The 18703-nt window shown below is 38.1% G+C and overlaps 3 protein-coding genes across 3 annotated transcripts; 1 reads left to right on the top strand and 2 right to left on the bottom strand.

Annotated features, from left to right (window-relative positions):
• Positions 1-184: 184 nt before the first annotated feature.
• On the bottom strand, positions 185-10557 carry LOC110772176 (phenolic glucoside malonyltransferase 1-like). The gene is made up of 2 exons (XM_088250697.1): positions 10016-10557; positions 185-989 (listed from the first exon to the last, which is right to left on the bottom strand). Exons 1-2 carry the CDS (start codon positions 10555-10557, stop codon positions 185-187), a joined length of 1347 nt encoding a protein of 448 aa, XP_088106823.1.
• Positions 10558-11323: 766 nt separating this feature from the next.
• On the top strand, positions 11324-11719 carry LOC148296081 (uncharacterized). The gene is made up of 2 exons (XM_088250696.1): positions 11324-11416; positions 11501-11719. Exons 1-2 carry the CDS (start codon positions 11324-11326, stop codon positions 11717-11719), a joined length of 312 nt encoding a protein of 103 aa, XP_088106822.1.
• A 713-nt stretch (positions 11720-12432) lies between these two features.
• LOC148296080 (uncharacterized) lies at positions 12433-15329 on the bottom strand. The gene is made up of 4 exons (XM_088250695.1): positions 15296-15329; positions 12927-15031; positions 12774-12839; positions 12433-12690 (listed from the first exon to the last, which is right to left on the bottom strand). Exons 1-4 carry the CDS (start codon positions 15327-15329, stop codon positions 12433-12435), a joined length of 2463 nt encoding a protein of 820 aa, XP_088106821.1.
• Positions 15330-18703: the final 3374 nt, after the last annotated feature.

Raw genomic sequence — 18703 nt, 5'->3', positions numbered from 1 at the left:
GATCAACACATAGGATCTTGAAGTGTGTCATCATGACATACATTATTTAATTTTTTTTGGTTAGATTGGGAGGAAAGAAAACAGGGGGAAAGGGAGGAGGGCCACAATCACTGTGATATGTGATAAGAAAAAATATATATTGGATAGTGTGGAAATGAGGAAACAGTGTTCAACAATTTAGCTTTCAAAGGTTGGCAAGACCTTCAGCAAACAGAGTAGCAAAAACTTGCATGCAATTTTTTCCCAAAACCAAGCCAACATCCACGCCACCAGCACCGTCCTTAGATTCAGACATTGACATGGCTCCTGTGCCTTCAATGGAAACGATCTCAACCTTGTTTGGCCTTCCCCATCCAAAATCAGTTTCATAAACCTCAAAGCGGGGTGAGCCAGCAACTGAAAGCACTTTCTCAACACCACCCACAGAGTACAAGGGCTTGATCCAATTCTCTGCCCCACTCAAAACGCCATCGTCCAAGCTTTTCACAGCCTCACAAATTGCGTTGACTGCCACGGTCAACCCATCTTCACCTAAAAGCGCTTTTGTTTCTGCAACCACCAAACGAATCACTAAGCAGTTCCCAAAGTAATTTGAAGAGATAGGAGGATCTAAGCGAGACCTGCAGTCCACGGTAAACCCCATAATTGCTTTTTCACCTTGTATTTCTTCTGCCTTCACTAAGCAAACCCAGGTGTAGGCACATGTTATGCAAAACGTGGACAAATATTTTTGAACCGATTGATATTCATGTTGTTGGTTCTTCTCTTTCACCAAAAGCCTCAGTGCTTCGATCTTTGGGCGTGTGAACACAAAGGTGCCTCGAATCGAATCTAGAGCTGGAGCTCTAAATTTAGAAGGCATCAAGCTTCTATTGTTGGAACGTCCGTCCATACTTAGAAATTCGTCGGAGTAAATCGCCTCTAGCCCGGCTGGGTCTCGGATGACCCTTCTGTCAAAAAATGGTTTCGGCTGATCCGGTAACACTAAACTGGATGGATCATCATCAACATGTTTGCAAATGTGAGCCCATGATTTCATAAACATGGTTGAGGTCTTTGTTGCGTAGATTTCAGCTGCACCAAAATGGATTAAGCTGCATCCTCAACTTGTGATACTCGCAAGTGCACGAGCCGTTCGGTAGTATAGCGTATGTAAGTGCGAGGTCGATCCCACGAGGATTGGTGATTGAATGATTCAATTCATTTTCCCTACACAAAACAGAAATGAAAAAGAAGGGAAATAAATAAAACAAGGAAGAAAGAAAATAACTAACTCAAGCAGATAAGTTCCCAAGTTCAATTAGATTAACGGATTGATTCTAGCTAATGTATGATTAAGCCATGGTGTGTGGTCATAACCTTGTGTTCCTAATTCCCTAATTTGATCATTTGTTGTCTAACCTAAAATTAAGCATTAGGAACCCATTAAGCATAGAAGAACAATTTAAACAACCAAGCATGTATCTAATCCCTGTTGTCGAATGTCCATACATACTCTTCCTATTCATAGTTCAATTCGAATTAAAGCATGGTGTATACTCTTAATTCAAACCAAGATAGCTAACATGCAAGCCTAAATGGTGATCAATCATTCAAACTAGCATATTAACTTATAAGCATAATGAATAAGAACAAAAACCATAATTGAAACTTGGAAACTAATTCAACTTGAAAACTTAAGGAAAGAATTTACATTACAAAGAAAAATAAATTACAACTAAGAAGAAAAAGAAAAGCTAGAATTGAGAACTAGAAAGCAAAATTAAGAGAATTTGAGGGAGAGAAGGGAAGGGAGCTCTAGAGAAGTGTTTGAGAGCTCCCCCCCTTGGGGTGTGTTTACAAGCTTGGGAAACCTCACTATATATAGGCCTAAGGAAGCTGAAAATCTGAATTAAGTATGGGTAATGCATACAACACTTTGTTTTATAAAATCTGAAATGGTTGATGCACTTCACTAATGCATACAACACTTCCATTATAAAATCTGAAATGGTTGATGCACTTCACTAATAAATCCCACCAGCAGCCCTAGCTCATCTTCATGTCACCATGACCAAGCTTCCAACCAGAAATAATAGCTCATCCTGAGGTCAGCATGACCAGAAACTTCAAGGGCTTACGAATTGGGCTTCCCTTAAGCAAATTAAGACTTTAAGCACTCAAACTTGAAGTTCAGAATGTCTTCTTTCCAGCCATATATCATTTGGGCCAATCCAAGGTCGGAGGAGGAAGTTAAGGCCAAAACAAATTGCTAACTCATTTTGCGCGCTGATAAAATCCATCCTGAGCATGGCTCTGTGTTTGCTAGGTAACAGACTCCATATTTATCCAATGGGGCTGCATTTTGGATATGTTATATTACACACCCATTGGAACAACTTTCATGAAGAATGTGGCCTCATCCGAGCTATGTAGGTTGCTGAAACAAAGCTTGCAATATGACCTACGAAACTGGGCTGGCAGGGGACTGTAGCCAAAATTGAGTTTGTCTTTAAGCTCTTCATCCATTCATCCAAATTAGGCCCTAACATGCATGGATTGCATCATTTACTATCCAAAGCCCTCATTATTACCTAAAGCTCAATGAACTGAAAGATAAACACAAAAAGGATTAAAAGCACAAGTTTAACTCAAAAACATAACCAAATCATAAGCTAGAAGGGTACAAAATGATATGTAAATATGCACCGATCAAATACCCCCAAACCTAGATTTTGCTAGTCCTCGAGCAAAACAAAAGGAAAACAAAGATAAAAACAAACAAGAAGTTAACTAGACCACTTTCGTAGGTAACTCGATTGCATTGAGCATATGCAACAAGCCTTTAAACCTCTAGGCATCCCTAGTAGGAGGAGTTGTGTCTCCTGAGGGTTTAACAGATACGATACCCACAAACGTTTTACTGACTCTGTAAAACAAGGTAATTAGAAAACTTAAAAGATTGTTAGTCCTTAAGCAAAATAAAAAACAAAAACAAAAAAAAAAAAAAAAATAATTACATTAACAAAAACAGAACAAAACAAAACAAAAAAAAATTACAAAAATAAAAAGAACTCAAAACAATCTTTCCGAACATTTTCTGAAGAGAAATGACTCATGCACATGACTCAAAAGTTTTAACAATAAAAGCTCAATTTTAAACATTATTCACAAAGCGGCAAAGTTCAAAACATAATATGCTCAAAGTGTGGTAGTGTGATAGCCAAATGCAACAAATTCCCCAATCTTAGTTTTCACACAATTTCAAAAATCATACAAAGCACAAGTTCAACTTCAAATCTCACCAAAGTTGTCCTCTCACAAATGAATCACTCGGAAGAAGGCTACAATGCAATACTCAGTTATAAACATGAGGTTAGAGTTAAACCATAAGGACTTAACTCGAAATAAAAAGATGAAGGACTTGCATTAATATGATCTCAAGAAGGATGCCAAACACTTAAAAGTAGAAAAATGAATGCAATTCAACCACATGACATTTAAGATCAATTTAGGTCTTTAGCATAGGTTGTAATGGGGCCAAGGGTGTAAGGTGAGTAAGAAATGAAGGGTATGGATAAAACAAAGTCCAAGAAACTCAAAATATAAGAGCATAAAACAATTGTTTACAAGACTTCGAATCATCACGATTAGATTTTTTCTTTTACACGATCAAAACTCCTTATACCTTCATTTACAATGATTCATACTCCTTTCCTTGAATTGAACAAACACCAATTTATTTTGAAGGCCCAAAAATGAAACCCAAAAATGAAATTTCATTCAACCACCACTTAATCACAACTTTTCTCGTTTCTTTCACCAATTGTGTGATTTTTTTTTTTCAAAATGTAACACCAATTCCCAAACTTAGTATGAAAAACACATCCCAATTAAAGCTCATGAGTTCCTTAGAAAGGTAAATATTTGTTTTTCAGGCTAAGGCGAGGAAATATAATTGGTAAAATGAAAGAAAAGGTTTACATGTAGGCTCAAAATGGTTAACAATGGAAAGTCATGCTTAAACATGCATAAGGTTAGCTTGAAAGGCACAAACGATCCAAAGAGGGCCTTAATATCATTTCTTAAATGTCATGAGATCAAATTGCAAAAGAATGAATGACTTTTAAGTGTTCAACCAAATCAATGAATAATGAGATCAAACAACAACTTAGATGACAAGAAATTAAGAGTATGTGTATATAACACTCATGAAATGAAGTACAAGGCTCAAAAGCTCACATTATATGGTTATATAAGTCTAATTTATGATTCATACAATTCTTTAGATCATGCAAATCCTTTAATTGGAAAATTATGAAACAAATGGCAAGTGCAAAGAAGGTTTCGAACATGTCATGCTAGAACGATGCCAAATTAATTAATTAATTAATTATTATTTTTTACAATAAAAATTTACAAGGAAAATAAATAAATAAAATTCAATTTTTTATTTAAGTCATGCAACATTTATCACAATCTCATCAAATGTGTTCGGAAAGTGACTAAACAAAACAAGATTCAAAACAAGAACGAAATTTAAATTTTTTTTTTTTTTTTATAATTTTAAGAAAAACCAAGTTTACTTGCTAAACTCCAATACCCCCAAACCTAGAAATGAGCATTGTCCTCAATGTTTAAAAATTAGCCACAAACAATGTCATAACAACAAATGAAAGGTATTAAAGCAAAAAAAAAAAAAAAAAAAAATCACAAAATCACAAAAGAAAACAAAAACAAAATAATTATAAAATAAAAATTACAACACAAACAAACAAACAAACAAACAAAAATGAAACAGTAAACCCTAATCACACAATTCTGAAACCCAAAAAAAAATTTGAAGCCCAAAGCCCACAATTTCGAAACACAAACCACGGTGAATTTAACCCACTTTGAAACCCAAACTAAAGTAAAACCCGACCCACAATTTGTTTTCATTTCCGGCTTTTTATTATTATTTAGTTTTGTAAAAACAAACTATCGAACCGTGATTAGCAACACAAAGAGCGGGATTTTAACATGGGTCATGATGTCTCGGTTCAGTGTAAGGGACCAACAGACAGGGCGAGACACGTGTCGACGCATAGAGGCGCCGCAGATTCCACAAGCAAAAATTACGGGCTCATGGAAAGGCGCGAAGACTTTACTGAACGCGTTCGTTCAGAAAAGACACGTCGTGATAAATGAGTTGGGTATGGTTGGAAGGCGAGAAGGTTGTGGGACTCAAGGAATGCTGGAGATTCAGAAAATGCTCAGATGCTGTAATGGCTAGGGTTTGTCAAAGACTAAGTCTATAAGAAAGGGTGAAAAAAAAAAACGCAAACTCAGAAACACACAAAAGAGAAAAGAAAGAAAGAAGAAAAGAGAGTGAGAAATCAAATGGCCTCTAACTACCCATTTTCGTTGGATCTCAACCTAGCTCCACCGACTCAGACACGAGGCCAAGCAGCGGCACCAGTATGGATGCCCTACTTTGCTTCCGCACGGGGGCCTGTGACAGTAACTGACTCAATACTCCTGGACAACGATGTTGCCATTGGAGTGGCTAGAAATCTGGTGACTCCTAAAGATATACGTGTTCTGGGGACAAGGGATGACAACCGGGTCGTGAGCGATGCCCTGGCACTGAGCGTGCAGAGTACGGCAACAGTCACAAGTTTGGGTCATCGCCTACTTGCGAAGTCCCATGAGGTAGAGGTGCTGAAAGGTCAGTTGGCGGCAGAGCGAAGTATGGTTGAGGAGTGTCAGACTGCTATAAAAAGCTTGAAAAGGGAGAGGTCAAGGATAGTGGAGGTGAATCGACACCAGCTAGAAGTATTGCGGGACGAGAATAAAAACCTATCAAAAATGGTAGAGTTGTACTCTCGCGACATGCGAAAACAGCTGGAAGACCTAGACCGACCGGGTAAACGCAAACAAGTAGATCGCGAGAGTAGTTACGCTCAAGCTAAGATTGCGATCTTTGGGAGCTCAAGTGATGAGCCCCAAGAAGCTGTGCGTGAAGCCCCGGAAGAGGACAGCCAGAGGGCCAAACTCAAAGCTCCAATGGTCGAGACACCAAGCACCGAGAAGAAATGATTTCCTACTGCATTATTGTTGTTTTTATTTTATTTTGTTGTTTTTGTATTTTCCTTATTTTGTTTCGGAAATAAAAGAGTAAGGTTGCAGAAAGAAAAAGAAAACGAAAAAGAAAAAGAAAACAAAGACGACAAACGGAAAAGAAAACACATTTCCCTAACTAAAATAAGATAAAGATGATAGCCGAAAGGGAAAAGCAAAAACACAAAGCTCTAGAAAATGAAAGTAACGGGCAAAAACATTAAACACCAGAAAACACGGAAAAAAGAAAAGTAAAGCGAAAGTAAAGGTGCTCCCCCTTGAAGCGATTAGGTCGAGCATGCCCGGGAAATCCGAAATGGTGTTGGCTCTCTCTCATCAGCATATGTCTATTTAAACCATACCTCTGCAAGCGGATGATACCCAGCATTTCTTCCTGCAAACTCAAGGAAAAACATCAAAAAAATTCAGAAGCAAAACAAATGGCATCCTCATGCACTCACCTTGATGATCTCAACCTTGAGCTCTCACTTGCACCACCGAATGCCCAGACAAGGGCTCCTCCAACTCCTGTCTTCCCAAACTCCACATATCATCACGGCACGGCCTCAAACTTTGCTGAGGCAATACCGAACTTTTCTGAGGCACTGTCGAACAGAGCAGTGCGGCTAGGAGGCATGATTAGCAGCAAGCTCACTCCGACAGATCATCTGCATGTGGCACAGAGGTCTGATAAGGCAGCGGTAGAGGAGTCCCACAATTTAACTGTGCTCCACGCGGTCTCCGCTACCAATTTGGGCATGCGATTACTGGCGAGGACAAGGGAGTGTGCCGCGATGAGCGAGGAAATAGCTTCCTTGAAGGCTATGGTGGCGGATTTGCAGAAGCGGCTCTACTGTGCCAATCAGCACGTGGAAGCACTGCAGAGAAAAAATGAGGACCATGTGGAGTTGCTGCAGATTCTACAAGTGCGAGAAAATAGAGGTAAGCCATGATGATGATGGAGATGAAGAAGATGAAGAAGATGATGATGATGATGTTTTTTTTTTTTGTTTTTTTTTTTTTTTGTTTTTTTTTTTTTTTTTGGTTTTATGCAATGTTTGAAATAAAAATGTGTTTTAACACTCAGAAATAAACTAACTAACCATACCACGTAAATAAATAAATAAACTAACATAACAACACAAAAACAGAAACAAAACAAAAACAAAGACTCAACATAAAAGAAAACAAAGAAAATAAAATAAAAAAACTTAATTTAAAAACACACAATATACAAGCAACTCACGGATGACCAGTTAAGGGCCTCAGAAAACACAGCCAGGGGATCCGGGAAGGTTGGAGGGGTCACAATGGTCCCGCTTAAAACCCAAACTTCTTAGACACCGAAGGTGTCGCCTAAAGAACTCCTAGACACTGTATTGACGAAGGTGCTCACTGGAGTTACCATAAGTCAGCTCATATGAAAAATAATTTTTTTTTTTTTTAATTTTTTTTAAAAATATATTCTCGTAAGAAAAAGAATCAAAAACAAATTAAGATAACATGAAACAACAAACCATAAACGAAAATGAACTAAGTACTCTAAACAAGCTCAAACAAACGATATAAATTATTGTACTAAAAGAAACAAACCAAGAAACCAAAGAAAAAAAACAAACAGCACTTTCTATCACCTATTTATCACCATTTGGACAGATTCGTTTCTATGTTTTTCAGCTTCGACCTCTGTTCAGTTTTTAGGCTATAACTTTCCAACCGTAAGTCCAAATTTTACGTTCTTTATATGGTTGGATTCAGCATAGAAAAACAAAGAACTCAACGCGGACCAAAAGGCAAAACAAACTACGGAAATAAACAGAATTCAAAGAAGAGAAAGGATTGAAATGCTCCCCCTTGAAGCGATTAGGTCGAGCGTGATGCACTTGGAGGTCGTGACTTCTCCTACTGCTCCACACTTCCTATCTTTGAAGTTGCCATCTCTCTCCATTTTTATTGAGCTATTTACATTGGTAAAACAAACACATACAAAAACTTGAAACGGAATTAAAGGATTACGAAATATATAAAAAAAAACTAAAAATGAAAGGGAAAAATCAACACAAGTCCAATTCCATGCTTCAAAGCAACAAGCACCAATGGGTTGTGTAAGCTGGGACTTAAACCCAGTTCTCTTGCTTGTTGGGCAATTGTCCTTTTCTGTTGGACTACAAACACAACTTGTCCATTAACGTCATTAACTTTAAAACTTGAAATTGTCTAATTAAGAAAAAAAAAAAATTAAAGTAGGAAAGCCAAATAGAATCAAACAATGTTACCGATCCCCGGCAACGGCGCCAAAAACTTGTTACGTAGATTTCAGCTGCACCAAAATGGATTAAGCTGCATCCTCAACTTGTGATACTCGCAAGTGCACGAGCCGTTCGGTAGTATAGCGTATGTAAGTGCGAGGTCGATCCCACGAGGATTGGTGATTGAATGATTCAATTCATTTTCCCTACACAAAACAGAAATGAAAAAGAAGGGAAATAAATAAAACAAGGAAGAAAGAAAATAACTAACTCAAGCAGATAAGTTCCCAAGTTCAATTAGATTAACGGATTGATTCTAGCTAATGTATGATTAAGCCATGGTGTGTGGTCATAACCTTGTGTTCCTAATTCCCTAATTTGATCATTTGTTGTCTAACCTAAAATTAAGCATTAGGAACCCATTAAGCATAGAAGAACAATTTAAACAACCAAGCATGTATCTAATCCCTGTTGTCGAATGTCCATACATACTCTTCCTATTCATAGTTCAATTCGAATTAAAGCATGGTGTATACTCTTAATTCAAACCAAGATAGCTAACATGCAAGCCTAAATGGTGATCAATCATTCAAACTAGCATATTAACTTATAAGCATAATGAATAAGAACAAAAACCATAATTGAAACTTGGAAACTAATTCAACTTGAAAACTTAAGGAAAGAATTTACATTACAAAGAAAAATAAATTACAACTAAGAAGAAAAAGAAAAGCTAGAATTGAGAACTAGAAAGCAAAATTAAGAGAATTTGAGGGAGAGAAGGGAAGGGAGCTCTAGAGAAGTGTTTGAGAGCTCCCCCCCTTGGGGTGTGTTTACAAGCTTGGGAAACCTCACTATATATAGGCCTAAGGAAGCTGAAAATCTGAATTAAGTATGGGTAATGCATACAACACTTTGTTTTATAAAATCTGAAATGGTTGATGCACTTCACTAATGCATACAACACTTCCATTATAAAATCTGAAATGGTTGATGCACTTCACTAATAAATCCCACCAGCAGCCCTAGCTCATCTTCATGTCACCATGACCAAGCTTCCAACCAGAAATAATAGCTCATCCTGAGGTCAGCATGACCAGAAACTTCAAGGGCTTACGAATTGGGCTTCCCTTAAGCAAATTAAGACTTTAAGCACTCAAACTTGAAGTTCAGAATGTCTTATTTCCAGCCATATATCATTTGGGCCAATCCAAGGTCGGAGGAGGAAGTTAAGGCCAAAACAAATTGCTAACTCATTTTGCGCGCTGATAAAATCCATCCTGAGCATGGCTCTGTGTTTGCTAGGTAACAGACTCCATATTTATCCAATGGGGCTGCATTTTGGATATGTTATATTACACACCCATTGGAACAACTTTCATGAAGAATGTGGCCTCATCCGAGCTATGTAGGTTGCTGAAACAAAGCTTGCAATATGACCTACGAAACTGGGCTGGCAGGGGACTGTAGCCAAAATTGAGTTTGTCTTTAAGCTCTTCATCCATTCATCCAAATTAGGCCCTAACATGCATGGATTGCATCATTTACTATCCAAAGCCCTCATTATTACCTAAAGCTCAATGAACTGAAAGATAAACACAAAAAGGATTAAAAGCACAAGTTTAACTCAAAAACATAACCAAATCATAAGCTAGAAGGGTACAAAATGATATGTAAATATGCACCGATCAGTCTTGCCGTCTAGGATTGCATGGTGAGTTGCAATGCCAATAGAGAATCCGCGGTTAGGAAATACAGTGACTTGCAAAGCCATGGCTGCGGCTTTTTCCTGCGAGAAAGCCAACTGGGGTATAAGAGGATGGTATTCTTTGGCTTCAACATCAAGGTTGTTGCTTGAAATATGGTCGAAATGATCAGCAGACTGGGATTTGGATATGGTGAGCGAAACGGCGTCGCCTTGGACATAACTGAGAATGGGCTTGGGGGAGTCTTGGGGCCATGTGAGGTTCCCTGCTAGTGGTAGGAATTGTTGGAGGGCGACAGAAAGCGAGGCTTTGAGTTTTGAAACGAGTGTGGTGGTGTCAAAGGAATTAGAAGAGATTTGATAGAAGAAAAGGCGTTGGACGGGTGCAAATCTGAGCCAGAGCAAATCAAACACGGTTAGAGGAAGGGCCTCAGGTGGTGATGTGGCTGAGCAAGCTGATGAGCTTGGTGGTGGAGCAACCTTGCAAACCTCAACCACTTTGAATGAGTTTAGCTCTGCCATTGGAAGCAAAGTCAAGGGTTTAATATAACTGATGGAGGGAGAAAAATGCCGGTAATTTGTTAACTTGTGTTAGTCCATATCGAATTGACTAATGGGCAGTAGATATGTGCGTATCGAATTGAATAATAGGCAGATCTCATCATCATCAACCATTCATCACTTTGTGTTCACAAGCACAATGATTAAATTCAAATACATATGTTACACTTCAAATATTATTTAATTGTCAACAATAGAATTTCCTTCGTTCCATATCTTTAAATAGAAATTAATTAAGAACTCTTTTGGAAGGGGAACCACAAACCTGTGTGACTTTTGACGTTAAGCCTGGAGCTTTAGGGGAATCGGGCAAGTTTGGGCAGACAACGTGCGTACCATGGAGATGAAGGTGATCAGATGCATATATATATATATATATATATATATATATATATATATATATATATATATATTTTGGACAATTATTTTAGGCTAAATTATTGAAATGCCCCCTATAACTCAATTTCAGTCTCAATTACCACCCTGAAACTCTAAGTGTCTCACTTTCCCCCCTGAAACTCCATATAGTGTCTCACTTTGCCTGGATTCCATCCAACCTAAACAGAAGTCGTCAAACTTGCACACGTGCCTCCCATGTGCCATTTTTCTTGGTTCATTTGTCCATATAAGAATTAATGGGTATTAATTAACTCTGCAAAAATTGGTCCTAAATTGCAAACAATTGTGGACCCTAAAGACCTCCTTTAACAATTGAATTGAACAAGCGATGGAGGGTCGACAACGAAAGCATTGCCATTGTGGAAAGCTTTGTCGAGTTCAGACCTCGTGGACAGATTCCAACCCAGGTCGGAGGTTTCTAGTATGCCCACTGGTAACAACCACTTTAAAATTTGTAGATTTTTGCTTGTTTATGGTAGTTTTTGATGATATTATGGTGTTACAGGGAAGGAACAGAGGTTGTTGCTTCTTTGAGTGGTTTGATCCACAGATGTGTTCTCGTTCAAAGGATATAATACCTGGGTTGCTGAAGAATAGGGGAAGACTGGAACAAGATCTAGCCAAGCTTCGAAGTAGAGAGAAATTGTTGTGGGGATTTCTGTTTCTTTCTTGGATAATGTTGATTTCCATGATGGTTGCTGGTTTAAGGGATAATCATCATTAGGTTTAGAGTTGTAGGTTTAGTAATCTTAACTGTAACAAAGGGGAGGAGGTAGGTTTGTAATCTGCAAGTGTTTTGGGAATGGTTGAGCACAATGGCATTTGTGTTAGGTAATCTGGTGTTTTTTAGAATGGTAAATCCAATGGTGATTGTAATCTGCAAGTGTTTTGGGAATGGTTGAGCACAATGGCATTTGTGCGTTATGTAATCGGGTGCTTTTTAGAATGGTTAATCCAATGGTATTTGAATATTGTCATACTTTTTGTTGTTGTTTAATATTTCTCTGTAAAGTGGTCTTACTTTTTTCTTTCCTTTTTTTTTTTGTATCAACTAACTATACTTTGAGATACTGAGCAAACTAAACAAATAGGTAAATGAATTCTGAAACTAAAAAATCACCACTGGCTCAATTTACTTGACAAATAAACTTGATGCCAACATAGGCTTAATTCATTAAGTACATTTCTATTGTGAACATCAATTTACACATTCTAATTCGACAAGAAAAGACCATGTCCACATCAAAAACCCAATTGTAGCCAATTGTACATCCAATCTATTTCAAAAGGCTTACAATTCCACATCAAAAACACAAAATGCCAAAATTAGTTCTTTCACATGAACAACGGTGATTGTTTTCTCCCTTTCCTTATCAAAACATAATTCCACATCAACTGAAGTCAACACAATTGCAAACTTCTTCATGGACATCAAAATCACCACTGCCAAGGTTGCATATTGGCCCTAACTTTCTTTAGCCACTCGTTGTTGTTTGTAGTAGATGTCAACCTCTTCTTTGAAGGACCTCCCTCTTTATCAGAAATTATGTGGGCTTGCAATGATTGTGATTGAGCTCGGGATGATTGGCTTGGCTGTGAAAGATGAGTTGATTGGCTTGGTTGTGAAAGATGAGTTGATTGGCTTGGCTGTGCATTAGGTTCCATTGAGTGAGAATTTGAACGAGCTCTCCTCACCTACATAAATGACATATTAGTCTGTATGTTTTTGAAAAACTAGTCTGTATGTTTTTGTAAAACTAATATATCAATTGAGTTACAGGAAGCTTATGTCTTGGCTGTGAATGAGGTTGGCCTGATTGTCCTAGTGTATTAGCTCTCCTCACCTACACAAATGATATATTAGTATCAGTTTTTCTAAATATAATAAATAAATGGTGCAATTGTAATGAAATATAATAAGCAATACTTACAGATTGCTTACGCCTTGGCTGGTTCTTCATTGGCTCCTTACATTTAGTTCTGTTATGACCCTCTTGCCCACAATTGCTACACTTGATGACAGTGTGGTATCTTTGGAGTTTGTTGGGATTTGATTTCTTTTTAGGCTCATCAGATGCCTTCTTCCTACTCTTCTTTGGCCTACCAGGTTGTTTATGGTAAAAAGGAGGCTTCAAAGGAGGTAAACCACTTTTAGGCCACAAGTCTTGGCTAGGCAAGGGGTGAATCATGTCCCTATAAGTTCTTAGATAAGCATCCTTCTTGTAGAAGTCATGCACATAATCTTCTGGATTCCCATGGAATCTACTCACTGCAGCACAAGCATGGAGGCAAGGAAGACCACTGAGATCCCATGCTCTGCAAGAGCATGTATGGGCATTCAAATCTACCACAAACTGTCTCCCACTGTGATGCATCACTTGGAATTTATTTTGTCCTGCATGCCTCGGAATGCACCACTGCCCAGCTGCCTTATTTACCTCCAATACCCCTTGTATTCTAGGCCCAACTTGACCATGCCAGTTATCCACGGCTACTCTCCTTGAAGCCATTAAGATCATTAAATACATTCTAATCCTCTCCAATGCAATCAACACAGGCTTGTTCCTTGCAGGCATTATAGATGAGTTAAAAGCCTCACTTAAGTTATTCATCAAAATGTCACACTTAAAGTCAGTTCTAAAATGGGATCTAGCCCATTGACTTGCATCCCTCTCACATAACCAAGCATGTGCAGCTGTATCTAACTCTAACATCTTCTTCATTTCCTCAACAAACCATGGCAGTGTAGTGGCCCTTGCTATTGATTCCATTTGTAGGTGTAGGGCCAATCCTTTATGTTCCTTCGAGAAATTTGCATATAAATGCTTCAAACAACACCTATGCTCAGCATTTGGGAATAAATTATCCACAGCATCAATTAATCCCTTTTGTTTGTCAGTCATAAACAAATAGCCATGGCTGTTCTCTATCTTCAAATCATGACTTAATAGCTCCAAAAACCACTTCCAAGTATTGTAACTCTCAACTTCAGCTACAGCATATGCCAATGGGAACATCCCATTATTTGCATCAACTCCTACAGCACATAACAATTGGCCAGGGTGAGGGCCTTTGATGTGGCAACCATCCAACCCTATATAAGGCCTACAACCATCCAAGAACCCTTGCTTACAAGCTTGCAAGCAAATGTAAACCCTCCGAAATCTTGGCATATCACCCTCTAACTCAGACTTTACCACCACTGAACTACCAGGATTTGTCCTTTTCAACTCCTCACAATAATCCCATAAAAGTTCATATTGTTCGGTATAACTCCCCTCAATATTGCTGGTTGCTAAGCTTCTTGCCCTATAAGCTTGTGCCCTAGAAGGATAATAACCAGTTTCTTGGTTCACTTTCTCTTGAAAAGATCCCACATCCCAGTTAGGATTTGTTAAATTGCTTTCATACCAGTTTGAAAAATACTTTGCATTAGCATGAATATTCGCATTCCCTTGCCCACAAGTATGTTTCCCAACATAGGTTTTCACTTGAACATGCTTGCTTCCATGCACAGATGATGCATATAGGTGAAATGGACACTTCTCATCACAAATTACTCGAATCCTAGTGCCATCATTCACCTTAAACTTAAGCTCTCTGCCAATTAGGACAGAATGCCTCCTCACAGCTGCCCTAAAGATTTCACGACTAGGAAATCTTAAACCGAGCTCAAATCGAGGATTTTTCATATCAACGGATGGGATGAAGTCTTTAAAGTTAGGGAGCTTCCTCTTTCTCAAGCAGTTTCCAGTCACAACCTCAGACTCAGAAAAAGAGTGCTCTGGTGTACACATCCTAGGTGAAGCAGGGTTATTATCTAACTCCTCATCCTCTTCACCTGCATTAGGGTCTATGTCAATTGCATCATGGTCTACATATCCCTGAAACAGATTATCATCATCCCTCAACAATCTGACATCGTCCTCACTTTGTGCATAGGCAAGGTCTACAAAATCTGGGTCTTCATCCAAATCCTCGTCACTCTCGCTGCTTGTTTGTTCTTCTTCCTCACCTGTCCAATTTGATTCTACATCTACAACACAAAATAGAGCATAAAACCTGAATTTACTCTACCAACCAATCATTTGCAGCAGTAAAAAGCCACAAAGTCAAATTAAAAGCATCATCTTTATGAGAGTAACTAACTTAATAAAGTAATGTACTCATCACTACTTGGACAACAACCATTTTAATATTCCTTAAAGTTCAAAGCCAAATACAATAATACAAACAAAGCCTAATAGTCAGATTCGAACCCAAGGCCAAGAATAAATAAAGAATCTGAAGGTCCACTTACCTGTGAAAGCTGAAGGTCCTCCTGCTTCTGTCATTGTCAAATTCAGTTTACACCTTCACTGTTGAAGATTCTATTGCTTTACTCAGATTTTGAATTCACCCAAAATATCTCTCCTTGTGCGAAGATTTTACCCTAATTGAAGATATGGTCGATGTTTTACATCTGTTGTGGGTCCTGCCTTTTTGGCACTTCAAAACCTACAAGTACAGAAGAACCCAGAGAAATGGCACATGGGCTTCACGTGTGCAAGTTTTGACGATTTCTGTTAGGTTGGATGGAATCCAGGCAAAGTGAGACACTACATGGAGTTTCAGGGGGGAAAGTAAGACACTTAGAGTTTCAGGGGGGTAATTGAGACTGAAATTGAGTTATAGGGGGCATTTCAATAATTTAGCCATTATTTTATGTATGGGCACCCACACCCGTACGTGGCCATTCCCCTACCACCAGCAATCCCGCCACAAATATCACATATGATGGCACCACCACCACTATCACAAGACGACAAATGTTAAATTACATGTTTTATTTTTTTAGTCAAAACATTAAATTACGTGTTTAACTCCATTATAGTCAACAATGAACGTTACAAATTCTACAACATTAATTTTCACAATTTAAAATTTCATCCTTTATGAATTTCTTAGTGCTTTTAAATTTTCTCATTCAAACATACCGAAGATGATTGATTCAATTAAAGAAGTTAATTGATTGTAGCTGTTGGCGCTAAATCTGAACAGATAGAAATGAGTGCAACTTACAATCGAGGTGGACGATCGAGAGATCGATTGAATATTGGATGCCGATTCTTCCTGTCCTTGGATGCCGATCTTGAATAGAAAGAAGTCGAGATTCGTAAGGTCTATGGAACCGGTGTGGAACCAGCCTAAGACCCTCCGATGCCGAAGTAAGTTTGTTGTTTTAAGAGCTCTTGCTGTTGACCATATAGAAGTATAAAAGTCAAGCTGAAAAGTCTTACCCCTGTATTGTAGTGGAAGGGGCCTATTTATAGAGGACATTTAGTATGCTCTTAGTGCTCATTTTCGATGTGGGACTCGTGGGAGGGCCTTCTGAGGTCGACACGAGTCTTTAGATATTTTGGGCGGGCACTTCGAGGTTGATTCTGCAAAATCGGTAGGGGATACCGATTGTAGGCTGTGTTGGGCTTGTAATGATCTTTTGCTGCTTTGAGACAATATCATCAGTAGCCTATGCCGATTGTCTGAGGCCTTGGGTGCTTGGGCGAGTTTATGAGATCCACGTGTCGTTGTATGAGTGGAGGGTCAGGTATGGTACAAACAGTAGCAATGATGAATTAAGGAAGTTAATTAATCACTCAAACATTGGATGTTCAAATTGGGCTTTAAAGATTTTCGACCAATAATATATGTGTGTGCACGCCTACAACCTATAAATTTTTTAAATTCAACTTAGGGCAAGTTTGAGATCGCTGTCACTTATTAAAAGTTGTTTCTGCTGTGCTTTGAAAATAATTAGCTGTAAAGTAAAGCAACTTTATGTTCGGTAAACACTATTTTTAAAGTGTTGTTACTACAAAAAGTAGTGTCAAAACTGTTTGGTAAATTTTAATATAAAATTGTTGTAACTGTGAATAATGACTAAAATAGACATGATGTTGAATGTGTTATGCGTTAATCATGTGGTGGTAGTGGTGGTGGTGAAAGAGATGGAGGTGAATGTGGTGGAGATGGTAGAGGTTGAGGAGGAGGAGGAGGAGGAGGGGTGGCAAGGATGGCGGCGTGGTGGTGGTGGTGGTGGTGGAGGGTGGTGGCAAAGTTGGATGTGGATGTGGAGGTGCATGTCATTTTTAAAAATTAATGATAGTATTTTGGGAATTAAAAAAATTCATTAAAGGCTAATCTATGTTTTTTTAAGCAGATTTGAAAAGTAACTCAGAGCCTGCTTTTAATAGCTGTTGTCAAAAGGCCACTACTTTTAAAATAATTGGAATATTTTATTTTTACTAAACATCTTATACTGCTTAACTTTAAAGTAAAGCAAGTTTTTGGCCAAAAAAAGAAAACAATGCCAAATGGAGCCTTAGTCTCCCCAAAAAATGAACATGCCCCACACTTTTCTCAAAAAAAATAGTATGTCTTTCCTTGTACTTAAAAACTATGTCAATTTTAATTGGAAAGAAATTGCTAAATTTTGTTTTACTTAAAATTTAATTTTTTGAAAATGAACTTTTATGTACAAGGTTCTTGAAAGTATTAAGGGAATTAAAATATAAAAGGATTGTAGTACTAATTATGGAAATTCAAAGAAAAATCATGACAAAAAGAAAAATATATTTATCAACTATTGGATAATAAATATAAGAAAAATATTATTTGATCTTATATCGACGTACACTTTTGATGTACTCAAAGCTATATACTTTTCTTAATGAAAAAATGGCATGAAAAAAAGGCATCACCTTACCCATCAATTACACACAAAGCCAAAAGAATATAATATTGTAACATCCAAAGAAAAAGATTTTAGACTTCAAACACTAATTAAAAAGAAAAATTAGGTATTAGACATAACAATCTTTACTAATTAGGATTTGAGACATAGATTATTTCTTTTTGGGTTTTAATACCTAGGAATTAAATTTTGTTTTGAATTTGGCCAAAGAAGAGGCCCAAATTCATTGGGTCTATCTAAATTAGAAAAGTAAAATAAAATTTTGCCCTTTTTTGTTGAAAAGCCTTGCCAAAATCAGATTTCATCCTCCCGCTCTCTCTCTCTCTACTAGAAAACAGGGCAGCCACATGCCCAATTTCACGGCGACTTTCTGTCGCTGTAATGACCTTATTTTGTTGTCGTTCCTTCACGAAAGTTGCTCGCCATCACCACCTCTTTCATTTTCCCAAAATACTCAACCCAAATAGCTGGCTTTCGTGGCCAATTTTGGCTGGAACTGTCCAGCAGTCGCGGCCTGCCGTAAACCCAATTTCATGGCTTCTTTCCGTCGGCGAAACGACCTTATCTTGTCTTCGTTCCTTCACGAAAGTTGCTCGTCATCACCTCCTCTTTCATCTTCCTAAAATGCCATACTCCAACAGCAGGAGTTCGTGGCCAATTTTGGCAGGAACAATCCAGTAGTCACTGCCTGCCTTAAACCCAATTTCACGGCGACTTTCCTTTGCCGTCGCTGTAATGACCTTATCTCGCCATCATTCCTTCACGAAAGTTGCTCATCATCATCTTCTCCATCATCTACCCAAAACACCCGACCCAAACAACTGAAGTTCATGGCCAATTTTGGCTAGAACAGTCCAGCAGTTTCCATTTATGGATTGCAATTTCCGCTTCTGCATTGCAATTTCCGCTTCTGCATTGCAGTTTCCATTTCTACATTCTAGTTTCCATTTCTACATTTAAACCCAATTTCACGGC

This window comes from Prunus avium, chromosome 3 (genome assembly GCF_965620075.1).
Source record: "Prunus avium chromosome 3, drPruAviu1.hap1.1, whole genome shotgun sequence".
Taxonomy (NCBI): Eukaryota; Viridiplantae; Streptophyta; class Magnoliopsida; order Rosales; family Rosaceae; genus Prunus; species Prunus avium.
Note: the sequence above shows the minus strand (reverse complement) of the source record. Positions and strands in the feature narration are given on the sequence as shown.

Bases quoted from the DNA above. Each gene is read 5' to 3' on its own strand.
- LOC110772176 (XM_088250697.1), bottom strand. From the start codon at position 10,557: ATGGCAGAGCTAAACTCATTCAAAGTGGTTGAGGTTTGCAAGGTTGCT. The intron at 990-10,015 runs GTGCATATTTAC...TGATCCATCCAG, and splicing joins CTAGACGGCAAGACTGATCG to TTTAGTGTTACCGGATCAGC.
- LOC148296081 (XM_088250696.1), top strand. From the start codon at position 11,324: ATGGAGGGTCGACAACGAAAGCATTGCCATTGTGGAAAGCTTTGTCGA. The intron at 11,417-11,500 runs GTATGCCCACTG...ATGGTGTTACAG, and splicing joins ACCCAGGTCGGAGGTTTCTA to GGAAGGAACAGAGGTTGTTG.
- LOC148296080 (XM_088250695.1), bottom strand. From the start codon at position 15,329: ATGACAGAAGCAGGAGGACCTTCAGCTTTCACAG. The intron at 15,032-15,295 runs GTAAGTGGACCT...TTTGTGTTGTAG, and splicing joins AGGACCTTCAGCTTTCACAG to ATGTAGAATCAAATTGGACA. The intron at 12,691-12,773 runs GTAACTCAATTG...TCATTTATGTAG, and splicing joins AGCCAAGACATAAGCTTCCT to GTGAGGAGAGCTCGTTCAAA.